Genomic DNA, 22652 nt, shown 5'->3' with positions numbered 1-22652 from the left:
TTGTTATTTTTCACCGTCGTGTGCCTTTTTCTTTAACCCTTTATCCAACATTAAACAGGGTCTTCCACTTGGAACCCAGCCCCCTCTGGTGAGTCACATCATTTCTTTCTTTTTGAACCCCCCGCTGTGTGTGTGTGTGTGTGTGTGTGTGTATACATGTTATGTATATATATACTGTACATGAGACCCCCATGTTGACTCACCACAAGCCAGACCCTCTGATACAACCAATCAAAACCCCAGACAGGTGACCTCCACTGAGCTCATGATGGGACTTCTAAAACCAATTGGTGGACCAGTGATGTGTCAGAGTCAAGGGGGTACATAATTATGAGATCAGTTATTTGGAGTTTCTAATTAAATTTAAATGAGACCCTCAGATTGACTCAGCAGAAGGTGGACCATCTGATAGAATCAATCAAAACCCCAGACAGGGGACCTCCACTGACCTCATGGTGGGATTTCTAAAACCAATTGGTGGACCAGTGATGTGTCAGAGTCAAGGGGGTACACAATTATGAGATCAGTTATTTGGAGTTTCTAATTAAATTTAAATGAGACCCTCAGATTGACTCAGCAGAAGGTGGACCCTCTGATAGAATCAATCAAAACCCCAGACAGGGGACCTCCATGGAGTTCATGATGGAACTTTTAAAACTAACTGGTTGACTGGTGATTTGAAGTCTGTGAACACTTACAAGATCAATGATTTGGGGTCTTACAATTTATTTTAATGTAGACCACCGTGTTGACTCACCCCAAGCCGGACCCCCTGATACAATCAATCAAAACCCCAGACAGGCGACCTCCACTGAGCTCATGATGGGACTTCTAAAACTGGGCCGATGTGTCACATTAACTGAGGCGGATACTTAACATGATTGATTATTTGGTGTTGCGTAGTTGTATTTATTTTAGACGACTGTAATGCTTGCCCACAAGCTGGACATTTAGATTCAACAAACTGAAACCCAAGACAGGAGACCTCCATGGAGCTCATGATGGGACTTCTAAAACCAACTGGCTGACTGGTGATATGAAGGAGGTGAACACACACAAGACTTATAAAACCCCAAATCATTGATCTTGTAATTTATTTTAATCTAGACCACCGTGTTGACTCACCCCAAGCCGGACCCCCTGATACAATCAATCAAAACCCCAGACAGGAGACCTCCATGGAGCTCATGATGGGACTTCTAAAACCAACTGGCTGACTGGTGATATGAAGGAGGTGAACACACACAAAACTTATAAAACCCCAAATCATTGATCTTTTAATTTATTTTAATGTAGACCACCGTGTTGACTTGCCCCAAGCCGGACCCCCTGATACATTCAATCAAAACCCCAGACAGGTGACCTCCACTGAGCTCATGATGGGACTTCAAAAACCAATTGTTGGACCAGTGATGTGTCAGAGTCAAGGGGGTACATACTTATGAGATCAGTTATTTGGAGTTTTCTAATTAAATTTAAATGAGACCCCCATATTGACTCAGCACAAGGTGGACCTTCTGATAGAATCAATCAAAACCCCAGACAGGTGACCTCCATGGAGCTCATGATGGGACTTCTAAAACTGGGCCGATGTGCCACATTAACTGAGGTGGAAACTTAACATGATTGATTATTTGGTGTTGTATAATTGTATTTATTTTAGACCACCGTAATGCTTGCCCACAAGCTGGACATTTAGATTCAACAAACTGAAACCCAAGACAGGAGACATCCACTGAGCTCATGATGGGGGCTTCTATAACCAACTGGCTGACTGGTGATATGAAGGAGGTGAACACACACAAGACTTACAAGATCAATGATTTGGGGTTTTATAATTTATTTTAATGTAGACCACCGTGTTGACTTGCCCCAAGCCGGACCCCCTGATACAATCAATCAAAACCCCAGACAGGTGACCTTCACTGAGCTCAATTTGGGACTTATAACCTTTCGTCTGACCAGTGATGTGTCACATTGAAGACTTATATGAGATTTGGCGCTTTCTAAAAGAATTTAAGTTAGACCCTGTGCCGAGTCACCACAAGCTGGACCCTCCACATGAGTTTACCAATGACTGCCAATTAAATAACACCCCAGACAGGTGGTCTCCACTGAACTAAAGGCAGAACTTCTAAATCCAATAGGCTGCTCCTGTCTCTCATTCAATTACATTACTTATGAATTATTACTTCTGGACAGGAAGATAAGGAACAAGATGATCCGCTGTGGCAACTCTTAATGGGAGCAGCCGAATGAAGAAGAAGATGATTATAATTATTACTTATGCAATCCAAATTGTTTTTTTATATTTTCACATTTAATTTTCTGTGTGATCCAGTATTGAATAACAAGAAAATGTGAGTAGGGGGCTGAAGCCTTATTATTATTGTTTTTTTTTGCATGTGTCAATAAGTCCGCTTGGGCAGGCAGACCACAAAAACTGAAGATGGTGAGCAGGTGAGGCCACCAAGAACACTGAAGGAGTCCCAAGCTAAAGTGGCCGACATTGGAGAAGACAACGACCGTGTGTGATCATTCATGGATGTCCTCACCGACGACAGTTTATTAGCATTTCCTTGTAACGGACTTCTCCCGACTGTCTGTCACCCGGTAAGAGTCGCGTCACGTTTGCATTTTGGTTTAGCTGTTGGGACAGTCAAGAATGCCCCTGCTCTGTCCTGACTCGCCCCTCATGATGCATGCCACCATCCAGACGCCCAAAGAGAATTCCAATTAAAACCCAAGGTGAGCGTATCGTCACCTGATAAATACATATAAGATGTCCAATCAGGAACATATCCACCCAGTTTATAAACCTGATTTATCCTGAGCTGGGTTGGAGGGAAGCTGGAGCCAATCCCTACCAAGCAAAAGGTGCAAGGCAGGAAAACTCCATAGGAAGTTTTAAAAAAAAGATCTGACTACACAATGGGTGGTCTGGAACTGAACTGTCCCACATGTGTACACCATAAAGGTAATTCCTCACCACTCCAGCAGGTGGTGCTCTATACCAACAACTCTACAGACCAGATGATTGACAGCCTCACCGCCTCTGACATCACTTCTGGTGTCCGTGCACCTGGCCCCGCCCACTCCCTCCTGGCTTAGCGTGCAATAGGAAGTGTTAGTCAAGTCCAGGGGTTCCCCAAATCTGAGGTCCTGGAGGGCCGCAGTGGCTGCAGGTTTTCATTCTCACCCTTTTCGTAATAAGTGACCCGTTTTCACTGCTAAGTAACTTCTTTTCTTATACCTATTTTTAAGGATTGAGTCCCCTGAATTGATTCTGTTCTTCATTAAATGACAGCCAAACAGAAATGAGATGTGAAACGAGCTGACAGATGACCAATTAAACTGGGGGTTCAAACTCCAACCACTTTTTTAATGAGATGCTGATTCTCGCTGTTCATTGAACCCATCATTTAATTCCATGGCCTGTTGCTGCTCTCATTCTGCCACAGCAGACATTTCCAAAACTGTTGATTTTCTGTTCTACTGAGACTGTCACCTTTTCTTTATTTTCACATATTGTGTGATGGGCACAGGTGAGCAGGTCATGTGGCGGCTTGTTTTGGGTCTCGTTGTTTGGCTGCTAATTACGGAAAAAGAAACAACTAAGGGGGCCTGAGTCAAGTGAATTTAAACAAAGGCAAAAGAAGTGAATTAGCAGCAAAAACTGATCACTAACTAAGGAGATGGTTAGAATGAAAACGTGCAGCCACTGCGGCCTCAGATTTGGGGGACCCCTGGCACAGAGTAAACAACATCTGGAATGGCAGAGACGCTGGGCGAGACAGCAAAGTGAATGTGCAAAGGAAAACACAATTTGTTTTTGCCTTAATTGTGCTAAAATCGGACTCTGACTTATCAAACTCCAATTTTGATGCAAGCAAACTGGAAATTGAAAAAAAAACAAGACGGGTAGCTGTTTTTTTCCAGAAAGTGCCCATCAGCGTATGAGTGATAAGACAAACGGGTCCATGCAATATGTTTGTAACAAGTACGTGAATTAACTTACAGGACAGGCTCATGGAACATAAAAACACAATGAAATTTGTTGTAAATAAAATATTTTATGTTGCGCTGTGTGTGAAACCATTGCTTTGTATGCGTTTTAGAAAACTGCATATTTTTTTTTTTTTGAAAAAAAATATTCTGCCCTGGGAGAAAAGAAAAAAATAATAATAATTAGCCCTTAAAGAGTTAATAAGCAACGAGAATGGGCTTCAAATGAAGAAAGTGAATGAAGTGAAGTTGGTTGGAGTCCGAGGCCCCAACTCGCTTCACATCAAATTTATGTTTAAGGAAAAAAAAAAAAAAATCAATTCAGCGGTCAAGAAAAGTCAATTCAAATAAATGGAAATAGTTCATTAGCAGCAAAAACTGGTCACTAATTAAGAAAAGGGTTAGAATGAAAACCTGCAGCCACAGGAGCTCTCCGGGACTGGAGTTGGGAGACCCCTGGCCTAACACCGTATGGTTTGATGGTGCCGGACATGCTGGTTTACAACGATTTCCTTTGGATTACTGAGAATGAAGCGTTTCCCACCACACGTACCGAATGGCAGTTCTGTTAATGAAGGGGAGGTGGTCGTCGCTTGTAAAGCGTGTAATGACATTTAAATCACTGAACACAACCAAAGAGTAGCATTTCTTGTCGTAGGTTCTGCGGTAGAGCAGGTCCGCGGCTTCCAATAAAAAAACGTTGGGTTTTAAATCCGTATGGCCATGCCGTTCTCCATGGGTGCGACTGCACAACCGCAGGGATTTAATGGGGTAGTGGGAGCGAGTCTCAATTGCCTCATTTGCTTCCTGCGGTGCATGATTAAGGCCCTGCGCCCCACGGAGGCATATATATATATGGGTCGACACCAGAGAATAGGGGATGGAGAAATCTAGAACGGTAGAGATTGATCGAGGTGAAGGAAAAGGAGGTAAAGTGACGTGAGAAAGGCAGTCTAAACAGGAGGATCTGGCCACCTGAAAACAGGAAGGCAAACGAGCTGGGGACCCCGCAAAGGAGCGTTAGTCGGTTGTGCTCTGGGGGACAAGTTCGCCCCACTGAATGTTCGAGGAGTAAGGGTGAGCAGGGCAGGTGTCCTCCCGAGGGATCTGAGGAGCGCGAAAGATGGCAGTGACATCCGTACGGAGGCCAAGATGAAGGTTGGCAGAAGGAGCTTGTTGGCTGTGTGTGGGTCTCCACCGGCTGATGCAGCAATGGGTGAGCTGGGGAGAAAGAGAGATGGAGGTGGGCTGGAAAGTACGGAGAGTAAAGAGTTTTGATTGCTTTAATAAAAGCACTTTTGGAAATGCAGTAATCCCTCGCTATATCGCACTTCGACTTTCGCGGATTTTATATGTAAGCATATGTGAATAGATATCATGGATTGGTCTCTGCTTCGCGGATGTCTGCGGTCTACGGTACGTGTGCGGTCTACGGTACGTGTGCTTCCTCAGTTGATTTGCCCATTTGAATTCAAACAAGGGACACTATTGGCAGATGGCTGAGAAGCTACCCAATCAGAGCATGCGGTTAAGCTCCTGGGTGCTGACTGGCTCAGCGATGGGGAGCGCAGAATTCGATTTCACTTAAAGCCGGCATCTCGTCTCACTCATTCAGCATCAACGTGTTTCTTTGTGTGTACTGTAGTCAAGCACTTCATTATGTCTACAAAGCGATCTTCTCCTGCTACCGCTTCTGGGGCCGTGCTGAAGCGCCAACGGAAGATGCTAACAATTGCTGAAAAGGTAAAATTGTTGGACATGTTGAAGGAAGGGAAAAGCTACGCCACTGTAGGACGCCACTACGGCATCAACGAGTCCATGGTTCGTTATATTATGAAGGAGGAAAACAATATACGATCTACGGCTGCAGTGTCCTTTAACCAGGATGTGAAACGAAGCGTAAGAGGACGTAATAAGGCAGTAGTCCGGATGGAATCTGCGTCGAAGACTGCCGGAAGAAGAACATCCCCGTAGACACCAATATCATCCGAGAAAAGGCCAAGCAACTTTATGATAGGTTTGCGGATGCCGGAGATGCCCTAGACGACGTCCCTCAACCTGGAACTTCTGCTGAATCCCCCAGCGAGAACCGTGAATTTACTGCCAGCAAGGGCTGGTTTGAAAAATTCAAGAAAAGGTTCAACTTGGCCAGTGTTAACCTGCAAGGTGAGGCTGCCTCCGCAGACAAAGCCGCAGCCGAGAAATTTGTCGCCGACACATTCAAGGCGATCATTGAGGAAGGCGGATATCAGGCCTGAAACCGTGTTTAATACGGGATGAGACGGCCCCTATTTTGGAAACGGATGCCGTCTCGTACTTTTAATCATGAAGGAAGAGGCAAAAGCCCCGGGGTTTAAGGCTCACGAAGATCGCATCACGCTTGTCATGTGCGCCAATGCTGCGGGCTTTATGATAAAGCCTGGGCTCATTTATAAGTCCAAAAAAAAACCCCGGGCCCTGAAAAATAAGAATAAAAACCTGCTGCCTGTGTACTGGATGCACAACCCGAAGGCCTGGATTACGAAACGCCTAACGTCGGATTGGTTTCACCAATATTTCATCCCGGAGGTAAAGATCTATCTGCGGTGGGTTGGCACCCTGCCCAGGATTGGTTTCTGCCTTGTGCCCTGTGTTGGCTGGGATTGGCTCCAGCAGACCCCCGTGACCCTGTGTTCGGATTCAGCGGGTTGGATAAAGGATGGATGGATGGAAAAGATCTATCTGGCAGATAAAGGGCTGGATTTCAAAGTCCTTTTACTTCTGGACAATGCTGGAGGCCATCCCTTGGATCTATCCTACCAAGGTGTAAAAATAGAGTTCCTGCCACCAAATACGACATCTTTGATCCATTGGCTGAATCGGTGGAGTTATCCGGGCTTTCAAGACATTGTACACAAGGAACAGCCTGCAACACATGGTCAAGGCAATGGACACGGACGATGACTTTTCCCTGAAGGAGTACTGGTGTACGTCCTTCAACATCTGCAATAAGATGCTGCAGATGTTCTATCAGACAGTTGTGGCGAGCGCCCTCTTCTATGTGGTGGTGTGCTGGGGAGGCAGCATTAAGAGGAAAGACGCCTCACGCCTGGACAAACTGGTGAGGAAGGCAGGCTCTATTGTTGGCACGGAGCTGGACAGTTAGACATCTGTGGCAGAGCGATGGGCGCTGAGCAGACTCCTATCAATTATGGAGAATCCACTGCATCCACTAAACAGGATCATCTCCAGACAGAGGAGCAGCTTCAGCGACAGACTGCTGTCACCGTCCTGCTCCACTGACAGACTGAGGAGATCGTTCCTCCCCGAAACTATGTGACTCTTCAATTCCACCCGGGGGGGATAAACGTTAACATTATACAAAGTTATTGTCTGTCTGTATACCTGTATTGTTATCACTCTTTAATATTGTTTATTGTATCAGTATGCTGCTGCTGGAGAATGTGAATTTCCCATTGGGATTAGTAAAGTATCTATCTATCTATCTATCTATCTATCTATCTATCTATCTATCTATCTATCTATCTATCTATCTATCTAAGTACGTGATCACATCGTGTATGGTGAACGTGCAGAAGGCCCTTAATATATGAAAAAAGAGACGGTTAATACCTGCTGGAAGAAATTGTGCATGACCATAAGGGCTTTTCTGCAGAAGAAATTCATGACTCGGTGGTCGACAAGGCAGTCAGGCTGGCAAAACTGCTAGGAGGAGAGGGATTCAACGACATGACCAGTGATGACATCAATGAGCTGCTCGATGCCCACTCCGAGCGAACGAAGATTTGGCCGAGATTCAGCGAGCGAGGAAGAACAAGACAACCCAGCAGAGGAAGACGACGACGACGCCGGCCTAACTCTCGAGCGTCTCACGACCATTCTACGACTGGCAAAAAGATCTCCAGACATCAGTTGAAGAATGGGACCCACAAATGATTCGTTCTTTGTAATTTAAAAATGCTCTTGACGGCGCCACGGAAGTGCATAAGAACCTCTTTACACAAATGAAAAAGCAGCGCCAGCAACTGCCCATCACGATGTTCCTTACCCGCAAAACACTGCCTAGTACGCCTTCAGTGGAACAAGACGATGACGGCGGTGCTACACAGTCGCCTGAAGAGGCTCCTTTAGAAGAGCTGTGACAGTGCAGTAAATATCATCGTTATCTGACAAGTTGGCGAGTACCCAAAACTATTTTTCTACCTACTTAGCACATGTATGTACGTTTATTGTAACTGTGCACACATTTTATACAATTTTTCTTGCATTATAGGTAGTAATTGCTGGTGGCCTGTCTTTCGAAATGTGATATGGGAGACGCTCTACAGTATCTTTAAAATAACATTTTGGTTTAATGTACAGCATTTACATGTTACAGATTTTTCACGTATTTTTATATTACCTACTCAATTACAATATGTTTAAAACTATTACGTATTAAATAAAACTCCTCAATGATATACAATACGTATGTTTGTGAGTAGTATATAAACTGTGTTTACATACATAATTTCAACGAATCTTACCTAATAACTAAGAATATAAAGGGTTTATGCTGTATTACTGTACGGGAAATATTTATAAACCATGTGAGACCATGAGAGTTTATAAGGACTTAAAATATATAAAAATAAACATATGGTTTCTACTTCGCGGATTTTCACCTTTCGCGGGGGGTTCTGGAATGCAACCCCTGCGATCGAGGAGGGATTACTGTATCAGTCTCTCCCTGGCTTCATTTGTGAACTGTCCTCATTTGTCGGTGACATTAATCGACGGTGTTGGGTTCAGGACCCCCATCAGGACGATGGGAGCTGTAGAGCGAACCCACATCGTCTCAGGTCCCCCTGCTCCCTCCATGTCAGCCAGTCAGTCATTTGCATACAACTCAAGCTATGGTGGGTGTCTTAGAGCCCACAGCCCGCCCATTTAAATGACAACTCAACATTTTGACAGTTCTAGGCAAGTACCTTACTATAGTGGAGACCAAATGCAGATATTAAAACACTAAGAAGGGGTGTGTGTGGTGGTGGGGGGGCACAAATTAAACTTGTGAAGTTTGAGATGTGTTACGCCCCTATTGGCCAACATCAAGCCCACCGCAGTCAAAGTCTCCTACATCACAAAGCCCACCTGTTCCAACAGCTTCCTAAGCAGGCTAGCCTGTTATGGCTTAAATTGAAGGCATCCATTGCGACCAGAAAACCAACGGGGTTTTACAGTTGTCTTTTTCGGGGTCCATTGCTTCAGATTCCACCCCACCCTCCCACGCTGTGCTTACTATGAAGACGGCAGTGAAATGCTCTCTTCAAGTCATTTCAGTTTGGTTGCGCTGCTCTTACACCCTCACGTTTGTAGTACCCGTACCGTTCCTTGTAATGGGAACTTGAGCTTTCTGGACTGCAGTTTTGTGCACGTGCCTCAGTTAGAAATTCAGCCCCCAGTAGGAAAAAGCAGCAGCAGCAGCAAGAACACAAGCCATCCGAGAACCGAGAGGAGCCCATTCAGTCCATCGGTCACTCATATGTTTGGCAAAGTGCTAAGCTGTCCCAGCGTCTCGTCCAGATCCTTCCTAAAGGCTGTCAAGGTGTCTCAGTAGTTTGTTTCAGTTTCCCACAACTCTCGGTGTAAAGGAGTTCTTCCCGGCTTCACTTTTAGATGAATTTCTTCCTTTTAAATGTCCACCAATATGCTCAATTCACTGTTAAATTAAAAGAATGCAGCTGGATCTACTTACTTAACGCCTTTGCAGATTATGAAAACCTGGATTAGGATGCAGCAGTACGTGACCACCTGGTTATCTTCAACTGGCAACTGGACTCGTTATCTTGTGCTGTTAATTTTGTGCACAAGGTACATTCATTTGACAAGCTCCTCAATTGTGAATCACTGTCCTCTGGTGTGAATTCTTTAAAGCCCTCTCCAGACTGTGTGAAAAGCGTTTGCCACATTCAGATCAGAAATAAGATTTCTCCCCAGCACTTACTCCTAAGTGGCAGTAAATTTTGCTTACATCTTAAAATCCTTTACAACACCCCAGTCAGCACAAGGGCTCTCCCCAATGTGAATTTTCGTGTGTCTCTGCAGATGGCCTAACTGCGAGAAGCGTTTACCACATCTCGTACAAGCGTGAGGCCTCTCTCCCGTATGGGTTGTTGTGTGTTTCTGCAGATGGCTGATTTGCAAGAAACGTTTGCCACATAGAATACAACGATGAGGTCTCTCCCCAGTGTGAATTCTTTGGTGGTTCTGAAAGTTGCCTTTATGGGAGAATCGTTTGCCACATTCCGCGCAGCAATATGGCTTCTGCCGCTCTTGGTTCCATTGGTTATTTTCATCATCAGTTTTATGTTTAGAAACGTTCCCCCCTTCCTGGGAGATGCACAAAAGCACCGGGCTTGCGCCATACACCTGTGGAGCACTGATGGCGTCTATCCTCGTTAACTTCATAACAGGCAGAAAACTATATTGCAAAGAGACCGGGACCAAACGCTCTGACCTTGATGTCAATCCCTTCATTTTGTCATCATGCATGCTCTGCTGGAAGGGGGGCAGAGAAAAGGAAGACGTCAGGAAGATGCCCCTTTCTTGTAAAGCTACAGGAAGAGAGAAAGCACACTGTTAAGTGAACTTTACCTAAAGTAAACTGGCAAACAGTTCTTGAAATCTAACAAGTGGTGCTCAAGTAGCATGCTGTGGTTCATGTTTCATCAGAAGGACCCGTTTTGCAGCCACCAAAGTGAATAGTTGGCTGTTGTTCAAGTCTAAGATGTTAACTAACATCTTATATATCCAACAAATGGTGCACGCTCCCAGGGTATGTGCCCCTTTACAACTGCAGTCATACTTGTTATAATATAACCACAGCAGAGGTATGATGGTACCAACGCAGCAGTGGGAGACTCGACTGGCAAAGAATGGGATATAATGGAATGTATGGATGGTGCCAATACACATTGGTGATCAGGACCTTAACTCAAATACCCTGGGGGGCTCTCCCCGGCGCACAAGCACGTCAAAAGGTGTATGGCTGAAATGGCGCCAAGTCAATGCCAAACCACCTTAAGGTAAAGATAGGCCAGAACGATGCTCACCCGGCCACCCCTCAGCAATGTGCAGAGACATCCTGGATGAAAACCTGCTCCAGAGCGCTCTTGACCTCAGACTGGGGCGACGGTTCATCTTTCAGCAGGACAACGACCCTAAGCACACAACCAAGATATCAAAGGAGTGGCTTCAGGACAACTCTGTGAATGTCCTTGAGTGGCCCAGCCAGAGCCCAGACTTGATTGAACATCTCTGGAGAGATCTTAAAATGGCTGTGCACCGACACTTCCCATCCAACCTGATGGAGCTTGAGAGGTGCTGCAAAGAGGAATGGGCGAAACTGGCCAAGGATAGGTGTGCCAAGCTTGTGGCATCATATTCAACAAGACTTGGGGCTGGAATTGCTGCCAAAGGTGCATCGACAAAGTATTGAGCAAAGGCTGTGAATACTTATGGACATGGGATTTCTCAGTTTTTTTATTTTTAATAAATTTGCAAAAACCTCAAGTAAACTTTTTTCACATTGTCATTATGGGGTGTTGTGTGTAGAATTCTGAGGAAAAAAATGAATTTAATCCATTTTGGAATAAGGCTGTGACATAACAAAATGTGGAAAAAGTGATGCGCTGTGAATACTTTCCGGATACATGTACACATATATACACATATATATACAGGGTATATACTGTATACACATATACATAATTTGTTGTTGATTTCTATGTGTGAACCTTTTATTTTTTTCTCCCCCCCACATTTCCAGTATCATTAAGGTTTAATAAGAGTCTTACGTGTTTCCGGCAGGCATCTTGACGACTGCTGCTCCTTTGCTTCTGTCCCGTCACACATCGCCTGGGGGACGTCTTCCAGCTTTGGAACTTTGAGACGTGGCGAGCTAGGGGGAGGCCTTCCTGCTTGTAAACTGGATTCTGCGGGATGGGTGGGCTGTGGAAGGCTAATGGGGATGTGCTCACGATCCTCCTGTTTAATGCCAAATGGCTCACCTTTAAACTCTTCCTCTTTGAAAAAGGAGATGCTCACCTCATCGTCCTCCTCCTTCAGACAGGGACTGGCTGCCGAGAGGTGGGCTAAGCCACATTCACAGGACTCCTGCTTGAGGTGGACGAGTCTTTGATCCCTGGGGTCATCTTTGGGCGACATCATGTTTGGTTGCTCTCCTTGTGCCTGCAACTCTCTTAGAATGTCCCTGCTAGCAGACTTGACACCATTATAGAGCTTCATGAAGGACCATAACGTGAAAGGCAGCGGCTCTTCTCCTAAGCAAACAGACAAACACATGAAAATTTATTTCTTTAATGGAAACGTCGAACACTTTGAAATTTGACCTTCCAGATCACATAAGTCCAAAACTACAGCCACACAAGCTATACACAGCAGTCTGCCATACCCTGAAACCCCAACCCCCCCCAAAACCCCCCCCCTCCACGAGGCAAACTAACTGGTAGGTTTAGGGGATCATTAGTGTTACGACCACTCGTCTCCAACAACAAGAACTGATAGGCAACGTCAAATCAAAAAGGCAAAGGCCAAACCAACACCCAGCCATGAGATCTTGAGAGATGCACAGCGAGCAGACTGCACAGGAACCTGCCGTTCGTAAAAACTCCACCCCCGGTGTGATGGACAATCAGAGGCAGGGCTTGAATTTCACGGGTGACACAGAGGAGGACGTCTGTCCGGTGTAACAACAAATGGTGACGGATTTCTGAGTAAATGAAGAACAAGAGGCTCGTCTTGGGCAACCTGGGCACTTAAACTTTCAGAATATCTGTATTTTTTTTAATTCAGAACAGAAAAAGGAAAAGATGAAGAAAGAACAGAAGAAAAGGAGGAAGGAGAAAGAAAAAACAGGAGAAAGAAAAAGAAAGGACAGAGGGAAAGAGAAAAAAGACAAATAAAAAGAACAGGAGAGAAAAGGAGGAAGGAGAAATAAAAAACAAGAAAGGAGAATGAAAAGGAAACAGAAGAAAGAAGGAAACAGAAGGAAAGAGAAAGAGAAAGAAAAAACAGAAGAAAAAAGAACAGAAGAGAAAGAAAAGGAGGAAGGAGAAAGAAAGAACAGAAGAAAGAAGGAAAGAGAAAGAAAAGGAGGAAGGAGAAAGAAAAGAAAGAAGAAAGAAGGAAAGAGAAAGAAGAGGAAGGAGAAAGAAAAGAAAGAACAGAAGTAAAGAGAGAAAGAAAAGGAGGAAGGAGAAAGAACAGAAGAAAGAAGAGAAAAAAGGAGGAAGGTGAAAGAAAGGAGAGAAGAGGAAGGAGAAATAAACAGAAGAGAAAGAAAGAAAACAGAATAAAGAAAAGGAGAAAGAAACAGAAGAAAGAAAGAATAAAGAAAAGGTGGAAGGTGAAAGAAAAAGAAACAAGAGAAAGAAAAAAAGAACAGAAGAAAGAAAAGGAGGAAGGAGAAAGTAAAAGAAAGGAATAAGAGCTATACCCAGAGGGCTTGGGGGCCACTTCAAGCACCACCAATCTGCAGCATCCTCCTGGATGATTCTATGCCAGCCATCTTGCCCCCCTTTGCTCACCACACCCCCATTATCAGGTGCTGAAGGGGTGAGGGCGGTACGGTGTCCTCCATAGTGCTTGGGGCGGAGTGGTGCCTCTCAGGCTAGGGGATCTGCAGTGGCAATCGGAAGGCTGCTGGTTCAAATCCCATAAACGCCGACTTGAGAGTTAATCTTCATCCATCCCTGCATGTGGGACCTCCAACCTGCAGGGAAACCTAGGGGTTGGTGGCAGAATTGGCACTCCAGCCACCATAAAAAAAACAAAACAAACCCTCCCGCTATTGCCTGGCTGCACTCGGGTCCTAATCTGTGATCCTGAGGTGGTCTCGTCATGTGGTGGGTGTGGCAATGCGCCGTATCAGCGCCTGCTCCTAACCCCTCTCATAAGGAATGGGACAAAGGCAACATTTGTCCTCGGTATCCCCCCCTGGCATAATTAAACTGTACACTGCAGACTTTCCTTTAAGGGGATTTGCAGACATTTCACAGACCCCATAATGAAGCTGATAAACAAGAATCAAACCATTGGAGACATCGGGGAAAACCTCAGGATGACCAAAATCAACTGTCAGGAATATCATGAAGGAGAAAGAACGCACTTATTGGGTACAGTAATCACAAAGGGGCTGGTAGGCCAAGGAAGATCTGCACCGATGATAACAGAAGAATCCTCACTATGGTCAAGAAAAAGCCCCCCAAACGCCCGTGCAACCGAACAGAAACAGTCTTTGGGGGACCGATGTGTGTGTGTCAGAAAGGACTATCAGCAGAAGACTGAAACACAGAGGCCACACTGCAAGATGGAGACCACTAACACAAGATGGCAGAAGGCAGTTTATGAAAGAGCCTGCAGAATTCTGGATGAAAGTCTTGTGGAAAGACGAGACAAAGATGAACCTCATCAGTGGGACAGTGAGAGCAAAGTGTGGAGATGAGAAGGAACTGCCCGAGATCCAAAGCAGACCACGTCATCTGTTAAACATAATGCTGGGGGTGTTACGGCTTGGGCATGTATGGCTGCCCCAGGTCCTGACTGACACGCTTCACTTCATCGATGATGGAACTGCCGACCGCACAATCAGTTCTGTGGTGTGTAGAAACATCTTATCTGCTCAGGGTCCAGTAGGTACCTCCAAACTCGTCAGATGGTGCTTCACCCTACCACAAGATGATGAGCCAAACAGACTGCTGAGGCCACACACCAGTTTAGCAAAGCAGGAAAATAGAAAATTCTGGAATGGCCAAACCAGTCACCGGAGTTCAATTGAACTGAGCAGGCCTTCCACGTGCCGAACTGAACACTGAAGGGGACAAAGGGGAAACAAGAAGGAGCTGAAGATGACAGGCTTGGCAGAGCATCAGCACAGAAGACCCTCAGCACCTGCTGACGTCTGTGAGCGGCAGAGAGACATGTGTCAAAGAAATAAATATGACAGTGGCTTTCATGGACCTGCCATTACTGTGTCCCAAACATCATGAAATGGGGGGGGGGGGGTGTGGGGGGACTGTGCAAATCCCCTTCAATGACAACTGAACTGCTCGATTTGGCTAATTCCGGGTCAGATCAGCCCACTACTGCACCTCCTCGTCACCCGAGTTTAACCAAACTTGGCCTGCTGATTGGGTCACGTGAGTCACCCATGGGGCTGAAATTGCACACATCCTGGATCAAATGTTAAGGGGGGGGGCACATTATGACTGACTGGCTAGATCTCCCTAAATGTAAGTTGCACATATTAAATGATTTCATTTCACTCGACTCCTCTGTCTGTATGTTTGGGTCAAATCTTGCAACTGATTTTAATGCCACTTTTGCAGAAGGGGATTTCTTCAGATTTTGCATGCGTGTGTAGCGGCTTTATAATGATTGCTGATGATCTGAAAGAAGACAGACACCAATATCCAGATTCTGCCGTTTAGATAGATAGATAGATAAAGGCACCATATGAGAGAGAGAGAGAGAGAGAGAGAGAGAGAGAGAGAGAGAGAGAGATAGATAGATAGATAGATAGATAGATAGATAGATAGATAGATAGATAGATACTTTATTAATCTCAAGGGGAAATTCACAAATTTATTTTATAAGATAAGCAGTAAGGGGCACAGTCAACTCACGCAGCGACAGGCACTCTCTGTCTCCTGCGGCAAGCCAAACAATATGCTAATGAGGCTGGATCTCCGTCAAATTAAACACTTAAAATCCATTGCTGCCGACCAAAAGTGACGACAGAACCTCAAGGATACATCAATAACCACATGACGTGATGTTTCTATGCAGTCTGAGACAGAATACACTATTTCAAAACTTACACGAGAGACGGAGAGTATTGAGAAGCGTCTTACCTGCAGCAGCGTCATCCAGCTTTTGCCAGGAGTCTGCCGTTATGCTACATGTGCATCCTATGGGTGTTTCATTAATTAAAGCCCCCCCTGCTACAACAGGCAAACAGGAACTATTATACAAAAGATACACTGATTGAATTCATATTAAACAAAATTCACAATATGCAAAACAAAAAAAACATTTCAGTATTAAAAAAAAGTAGTTTTGAGAATGTTCATTATCGATGACAATACAATAATTCGTCAAAACCGATGCAATTACGTAACAAATGTTGTCGTAATCAATGGTGATGCGATTCCACGTAGCGCACACACAACAATGACAGAGAGGGAATAGAGCAAGATACCAGAGCATACAAGGGAGAGAGAGTGGAGTCTGTAAATACTCATGCCGACTTGACGGGTTTGTTTATTCTTGCGGAGTAGTAGTCGCGATGATCGCGGTTTGGAAGTTTTGTCGAAAGCTTGCCCTTCTGGTGACCATATATATTTTTTTTTTTTACGCAGCAACTGAACGCTAATCCCATCAGAGCCTGAACAGAAAACAAAATATTCTTTTTAGTCTTCAAATAATTCTGCAAAGAAGATATACTATGTAATACTTTTAAAGCTTCCCACTCATGAAGATCGATTAAAGTAAAAGCATTTGCAAAATACTCAAACTAAAAAATAAATATATTTCTTTAAGTAATTTTTTTTTAGCTATAAATGCCCTAAAAAGCAACAAAGTACATTTTTCTTCTTGCAGAGTGCTGAAAACTAAGTAAACGGCAGCCTCAGGTCACCTGCTTGCCAAAAGGAGCCAAGGACTTGCATGGATATCATTTGGCCGACGTCCTTCACTCCGGAAATCGAGGAAAGTCACAAATACAAGTCGGAACCGATTTTTAATGAACGTTGACATGCGCTGACCTCAGGCGTGTTTTGCAAATAAATGTACTTCATGATTATTTCAAATCAGTTTGAGGGTTTTTTTTTTTTTTTTTAATATTGAGTGGGGGGCGGCCCGGTGGCGCAGTGGGTAGCGCTGCTGCCTCGCAGTTGGGAGATCTGGGGGCCTGGGTTCGATTCCCGGGTCCTCCCTGCGTGGAGTTGGCATGTTCTCCCCGTGTCTGCGTGGGTTTCCTCCGGGCGCTCCGGTTTCCCCCCCACAGTCCAAAGACATACAGGTTAGGTGGATTGGCGATTCTAAATTGGCCCTAGTGTGTGCTTGGTGTGTGGGTGTGTTTGTGTGTGTCCTGCGGTGGGTTGGCACCCTGCCCAGGATTGGTTCCCTGCCTTGTGCCCTGTGTTGGCTGGGATTGGCTCCGGCAGACCCCCGTGACCCTGTGTTCGGATTCAGCGGGTTGGAAAATGGATGGATGGATATTGAGTGGGGCGTTACCACAGCGTCCACCACTGACGGACACCCATAACTTTGGTTTCTTCTTCTATGCTTTCATTTACTTGACAGCATTTCCAGATAATAGAAACACGTTTATCAACATGCGATGCCCCGGAAAGTTTTAGAGTTCGCCCAAATAAGTCACGTAAGTAAATAAATAAGTATACAGATCTCGGCGAGAGCATTTTCCTATAAGATACAAAGGACCTCCTTCTTTACCTATTGGAGTAGCCTAGCCTGGCTGCGCGGTTGTTTTCCGACAGGGAACAAAAAAATGCGACACGCGTGAGCACGTCGGTAGCATCAGGCGCGACTCCCCGAGCACGGCCATCTTGAGTTTGCTAATTAACTTTTTCTTTTTTGACCCCCGAAAATAAACGTTGTATTAAATGTTTTGCACATGCAAAAGTAACATTGATAGTATTACATTTTTAAACACAGAATAAGCAGAATAAGGAAAAACATAAGTAATGAATACAAAAAAAAATTAATGGACCTGAAAACTTAACTTTTTGTTTTGTCGCGAGCGCAAACTTATTATTGTGGTGGAATAATTCAATAAATCAACGCGTACACGCGTAAAGCTTCTTTCAAGTACAGCAGGAAAACAGGAACGCGCACACTCGGGGAAAACGTGCTAACTCCACACGGGCAGACACTCAGTGAAGGATTCAAGTCCAGAACCCTAAGGCATCAGCGCTAAACGAAGCCGTGGGACTAGCCGACCCGAAACGATCACGAGGTGCGTCATTTACCACCCGATCGAATGAACCACAGAGCGATCTTAGCGAGGCTCCTTGCTGCGTCTGTCCTCCCCTCCCCTCCGGATACCACACCTCACCGTAATTCCTGCTCGCCGTCGTCCTTTTGCTTTTTTTTTCTCGCTACTTCTGTCGTTCGAAATAAGTAAGCGCCTTCCGAACACGCCGGACACAGCCGCTCGGCGACTCACATGAAACGTCATCGTGGCGCGCGCGCAAGAAACCTTCCGCTATATGAAATCTCACCAATAGGCGAGCAAGCTGCAATCTTTCGCATGCGCAGATGCAAACACTGGAGATTGAACTTCATTTCCCAGGTGGCATTGCCATTGAACGTCTTTCATTCAGGTAATGCTAAAAACAGAACTTAAAGACGCACAACATGAAAACTTATCAAGAATATCAAAAAAACATTTAATTTTAAAGTTGTATTATTAGATAGATAGATACTTTATTAATCCCAAGGAGAAATTCACAATTAAATTATTAAATCAATGCAGAATATATGTGCAAGGAACAAGTAAATCATAATACTTCCAAATATACGATTAATAAAATATTGCCATTTAAAAGTTAGAGTTACCAAATGAACAAATTTTTTTTTTTTCTATTTTCCAAATCGGTTAAAAAATTCAAATGAAATCGTAACTCCTCTTTTAAAACCTATTGGGCCATTTGGCTCTCTGAAAGAAATATTTCTGACCATTATCAAAAGCAGATTCATTAAAAATAAATGTTATTTTATCATAATGGAAACTTTCAAACCCTTAATACATGTCGCTATCTTTAAATGGAATGTCAATATTACGATTTTTTAATATATATGTTTTGAACTTGACGATATTTTTTTATTTTGTATCTTTTTTTTCATATATTTAAAGAAATCAATTTAAAGGCTTCGCTGTTTAGGTTGTACCCTCTGCCAGACTGCAGCCATTTGTAAAATTAACTCACGAAGTTTAACTGCGTAGCCCAGCCTACTCTTAGAAATTAGATACCAGGAGAAAGTAGGGTGAAATGACACCTTTTATTGGCTAACTCAGGGGTGGGCAAAGTCATTCCTGGAGGGTCGCAGTGGCTGCGGGTTTTTGTTCCAACCCAGTTGCTTAATTAGAAAACAATCCTTGCCAATAATTACATTTCATGGCTTGTTGGTGCTTTAACTCTGCTATGTCAAGTCATTCTCATATCCTAGATTTTTTTTTCCATTCTAAGGATATCATCCAAATACTTTGAAGTGTAAAACGGATGAGTAATTCTCAATCCTTCACTTTTTTCTCTTCTCTTTCCTTCCAAGTATTTAATTAAACCAAATAGTGCACGATAAACACACAGGTGTAAAGGGTAACAAGCAAAATGGATAACTGCTGGTTTCTTTTGTCATTTGTATCTTATTGCTAATAAGGAGCAATTAAAAAACAAGAATGCAGCTGTTTAAGACTTAAATAAGCAATAAGGGTTCATAATCTTAACAAGGGAGATAACTAAAATGAAGCAGAAGTGTTTCTAGAGCAATAAATGCTTCGTATTAAGCAATTGGGTTAGAACAAAAACCTGCAGCCACTGCGGCCCTCCAGGAATGAATTTGCCCACCCCTTGGCTATCTAAATAGATTACAAATGCAAACTACCGAGGTAGCTAGCAAGGTGGAACTAGATACCAGCGCGCCAATCAGAGGAGCGATGTTCACGGATTTTTTAATCTGGCATGTGGCGCAGAATATTTATGGGGCGGTCTTGAAAAAGACAAACCAATAAGAGGAGAGATTTCATAGGATTCGGCGGGATTTTGAGTGTCATTGGGCTGTAAAGTGCCTGTTAAGACCTGCAGATCCCGCCCATCGAGTCGCGTTTTGATGACGTATACAGTTGGTGCTTGGCGGTGATTGATTTCGTTCAGGACGGCTTCGGCAATTTCATGAGGGACGAGCTTGCGCTTTCGGAGATAAAACCAGAAAGAGACGATGACAGGAAGACGAGTGTCGGTAAGCAGTGGGGTTAGCATTATCGGGTGGGGAAGGAGCAGGGCTCGAATAACCATTAAGCAAAATAAGCACTTGCTTAGGGCATCAATGGGAGGGGGGCACCACAGAAATGTTCTATTGCCAGATTTACAATGGACAAGATGCTGCAAAACTGCAAATGGTACAGCTGAATCAGTTTCTGCAAGAATGGGAGCTCCCACATTAAATGAAAAAATTGCACATATAATAATACAAATAATGCAGAACTTGTTAAAATAATTGTAGAAGGCAATATTGAGTGTGCCTTTCCAAATGTAGACGATTTGCTTTGGTGTATTTTTAACATCCAGTTTCCTCCTACAGTCTAAAGACATGCAGGTTAGGTGCGTTGGTGGTTCTAAATTGTCCATAGTGTGTGTGTGTGTGTGTGTGTGTGCGTGCGTGCGCGCGCTCTGTGTTGGGCTGGCGCCCTGCCCTGTGCCCTGCCTTGCGCCCTGTGTGGGCTGGGATTGGCTCCAGCACACCCCCGTGACCCAGTAGTTAGGATAGAGCGGGTTGGATAATGGATGGATGGATGGATGCTCACAAACTGCTCAGCTGAGCCTGTTCATTTTCTCCGTTGAGGTCTATTAAAAGTCTCAGCAGGTGCGACAGTACTAAGTACAGAAGCTGACATTCAGCGTTAAGATTTGTTTTGAGGTTCTGATCAAACATAAATAAGGTGGGATTATCCAAAAAGAAGCATTATTTTCCATCTTACTGTAAGTTTTGGTTTCATTTCGATAAATAAAATTGTATTCTGTGGTCCATTATTGCTGATATTTGAATTAGAGATCTAAGGGGGGTCACCAAAATCACAAGTGCTCAGGGCCTCTAAAGGTCTGGAGGAGGGCAGGAATATCGTGGTGACAGACGAGGCGTGGCGTGGTCGGAGATTAAAAAGGTAGAGGAAGAGGAGACGTGGCAGCCTGCAAGGCCCACCAGTGCTAACTGCACCCCCGAGCATTCTTGTTCACACTGGCCGTGGCTCCGGACTGCCCGGCGAGTCTCGCGCTTATCCCGTTGCGTCCAGCGAGTGACAGTCGGCCCGAGTTGACTTTGCGACATGGCTCACAAACGTCCCACATGCCAAGCTGGACATTTCAGGGTAGCATTTTACCAGTGTCTCTTAGACTATGGCTGCTGTCGCAGACATTCGCCCCCCAACCCCCCAAAGAGAGGGGTGTTAAATTGTTAGTGTCATGAATTAGGCAAGGTCATCCAAGTGTGAATTCTGTGTTGAATGACATGCCGGCCGCCTACTGTTTTATGGGGCAGTATGTGAAAGGACGTCATGGAGTCCTCACAGAGTGATTTCGTTTTTCTGAGGCACAAACTTCTAATAAGACGTGTATAAGAAAATGAGAGAGTGAGAGGGGAGGGACTGACGCGGACAAACTTTAGAGATGAAGGGGCCGCAGCACAAGAGTCTCCACTGTGAGGTGAAAGGTACAAGTATGGCACATGTATTGGGGGGACTTTCAGGGTCTTCAGGAAAGGGGGCTCTGAGTACCTGTGAGGGAACGTCAGAATGTAAAGGCAATGTGAAAAAAACATGGCTGACTCGATACGACTCGCTCATTGATGGCTTATGGGTAGTCTGGATAAGCCCCGCCCGGCGCTCTGCCATTGCATTACAAATGAACGTGGACTGGAACTGAGAGTCAAGTGACCAAAGCCGATGTCGCACTGCGCACATTTTTTTGTCACTTAGGGGTCCGGTTTGCTGACCCAATTTCGTCACTGCACCGGGGACTGACAGTTAGAAGGACAGAACTTGTATTTGTCCCCAGTTCCTCCACTGCGATAGATATATAGATAGATATAGAGAGAGGGCAAGGCGCAATTCAGGATTGGAAAATCAAATCCACTTTGCCACACACAGGCAGTCCCCGGGTTATGTACGAGACAGGGACTGTAGGTTTGTTCTTAAGTTGAATTGGTATGGTAAGTCGGAACAGGTACATTGTTTTAATAAATGCAATTGTTGAACGACTGTAACCAAGTGCTCTGCCAATGAATGACGGAGTGTCACATCTCTCTCTGACCTTTTTATTATTTCTACTTTATTTTCCATGGTGATGGATTTTCTCTTCTTTACTGTCTCACCCGCACTTGCATCAGATCAGATTTGGGGTTCAGAGACATTGTTGAAGGGTGAAGACAAAAGGTTACGATGAGCTCTTCTGCACGGCACTGTCCACGCTGTCACAGCAGGAAGGCACATCTGGTGTACTGAATGAGAGACAATGTCCTGCTATGTGCGTAACAGTACAAGCAGGCTTGATATTGAGAATGAAAGGGGGCAGCGAGGGGCGCTTCACCACCCGCCCACCAAACCGTCACCTCCACTTGTGTACAGTATGCTGCCTGTGTAACCCACTGGCTTCCGCCTTGTCCTGCATTGTGTTAATGATCGTCACGTAGGGTTTAAACACAAGCTTTTATTTTCCTCTTCAAGAAAATCTTTTCAAAACAAGAGGGGTGAAAAAAATAGGCAGGGTGTCACATAGATGTCTTCTCCCCTCTGCCCCCACAGCGTCCACCGTGCTTCTGGCGTTAGAGCCACGTGGTGCATGCAGGTT

The 22652-nt window shown here is 44.6% G+C and overlaps 2 protein-coding genes across 2 annotated transcripts in view; one reads left to right on the top strand and one right to left on the bottom strand.

The window, feature by feature from the left end:
- Nucleotides 1-903: 903 nt before the first annotated feature.
- Nucleotides 904-18260, bottom strand: LOC114641586 (zinc finger protein 263-like). The gene is made up of 3 exons (XM_028790621.2): nt 18146-18260; nt 11844-12329; nt 904-10601 (listed from the first exon to the last, which is right to left on the bottom strand). The coding sequence occupies exons 2-3, from the start codon at nt 12292-12294 to the stop codon at nt 10015-10017; spliced, it is 1038 nt and encodes a 345-aa protein (XP_028646454.2). The 5' UTR covers nt 12295-12329; nt 18146-18260; the 3' UTR covers nt 904-10014.
- A 1684-nt stretch (nt 18261-19944) lies between these two features.
- LOC114641626 (zinc finger protein 184-like) overlaps nt 19945-22652 on the top strand; it is a 35707-nt gene continuing 32999 nt past the window's right edge. The window contains exon 1 of the mRNA XM_028790662.2: nt 19945-20049. The gene's annotated coding sequence lies outside the window, so the exon portion shown is untranslated. The remainder of the gene's footprint in view (nt 20050-22652) is intronic.

The sequence above is a fragment of the Erpetoichthys calabaricus genome, chromosome 5, assembly GCF_900747795.2.
Source record: "Erpetoichthys calabaricus chromosome 5, fErpCal1.3, whole genome shotgun sequence".
In the NCBI taxonomy this organism is placed as follows: Eukaryota; Metazoa; Chordata; class Cladistia; order Polypteriformes; family Polypteridae; genus Erpetoichthys; species Erpetoichthys calabaricus.
This window is presented reverse-complemented; position numbering and strand designations above follow the sequence as displayed.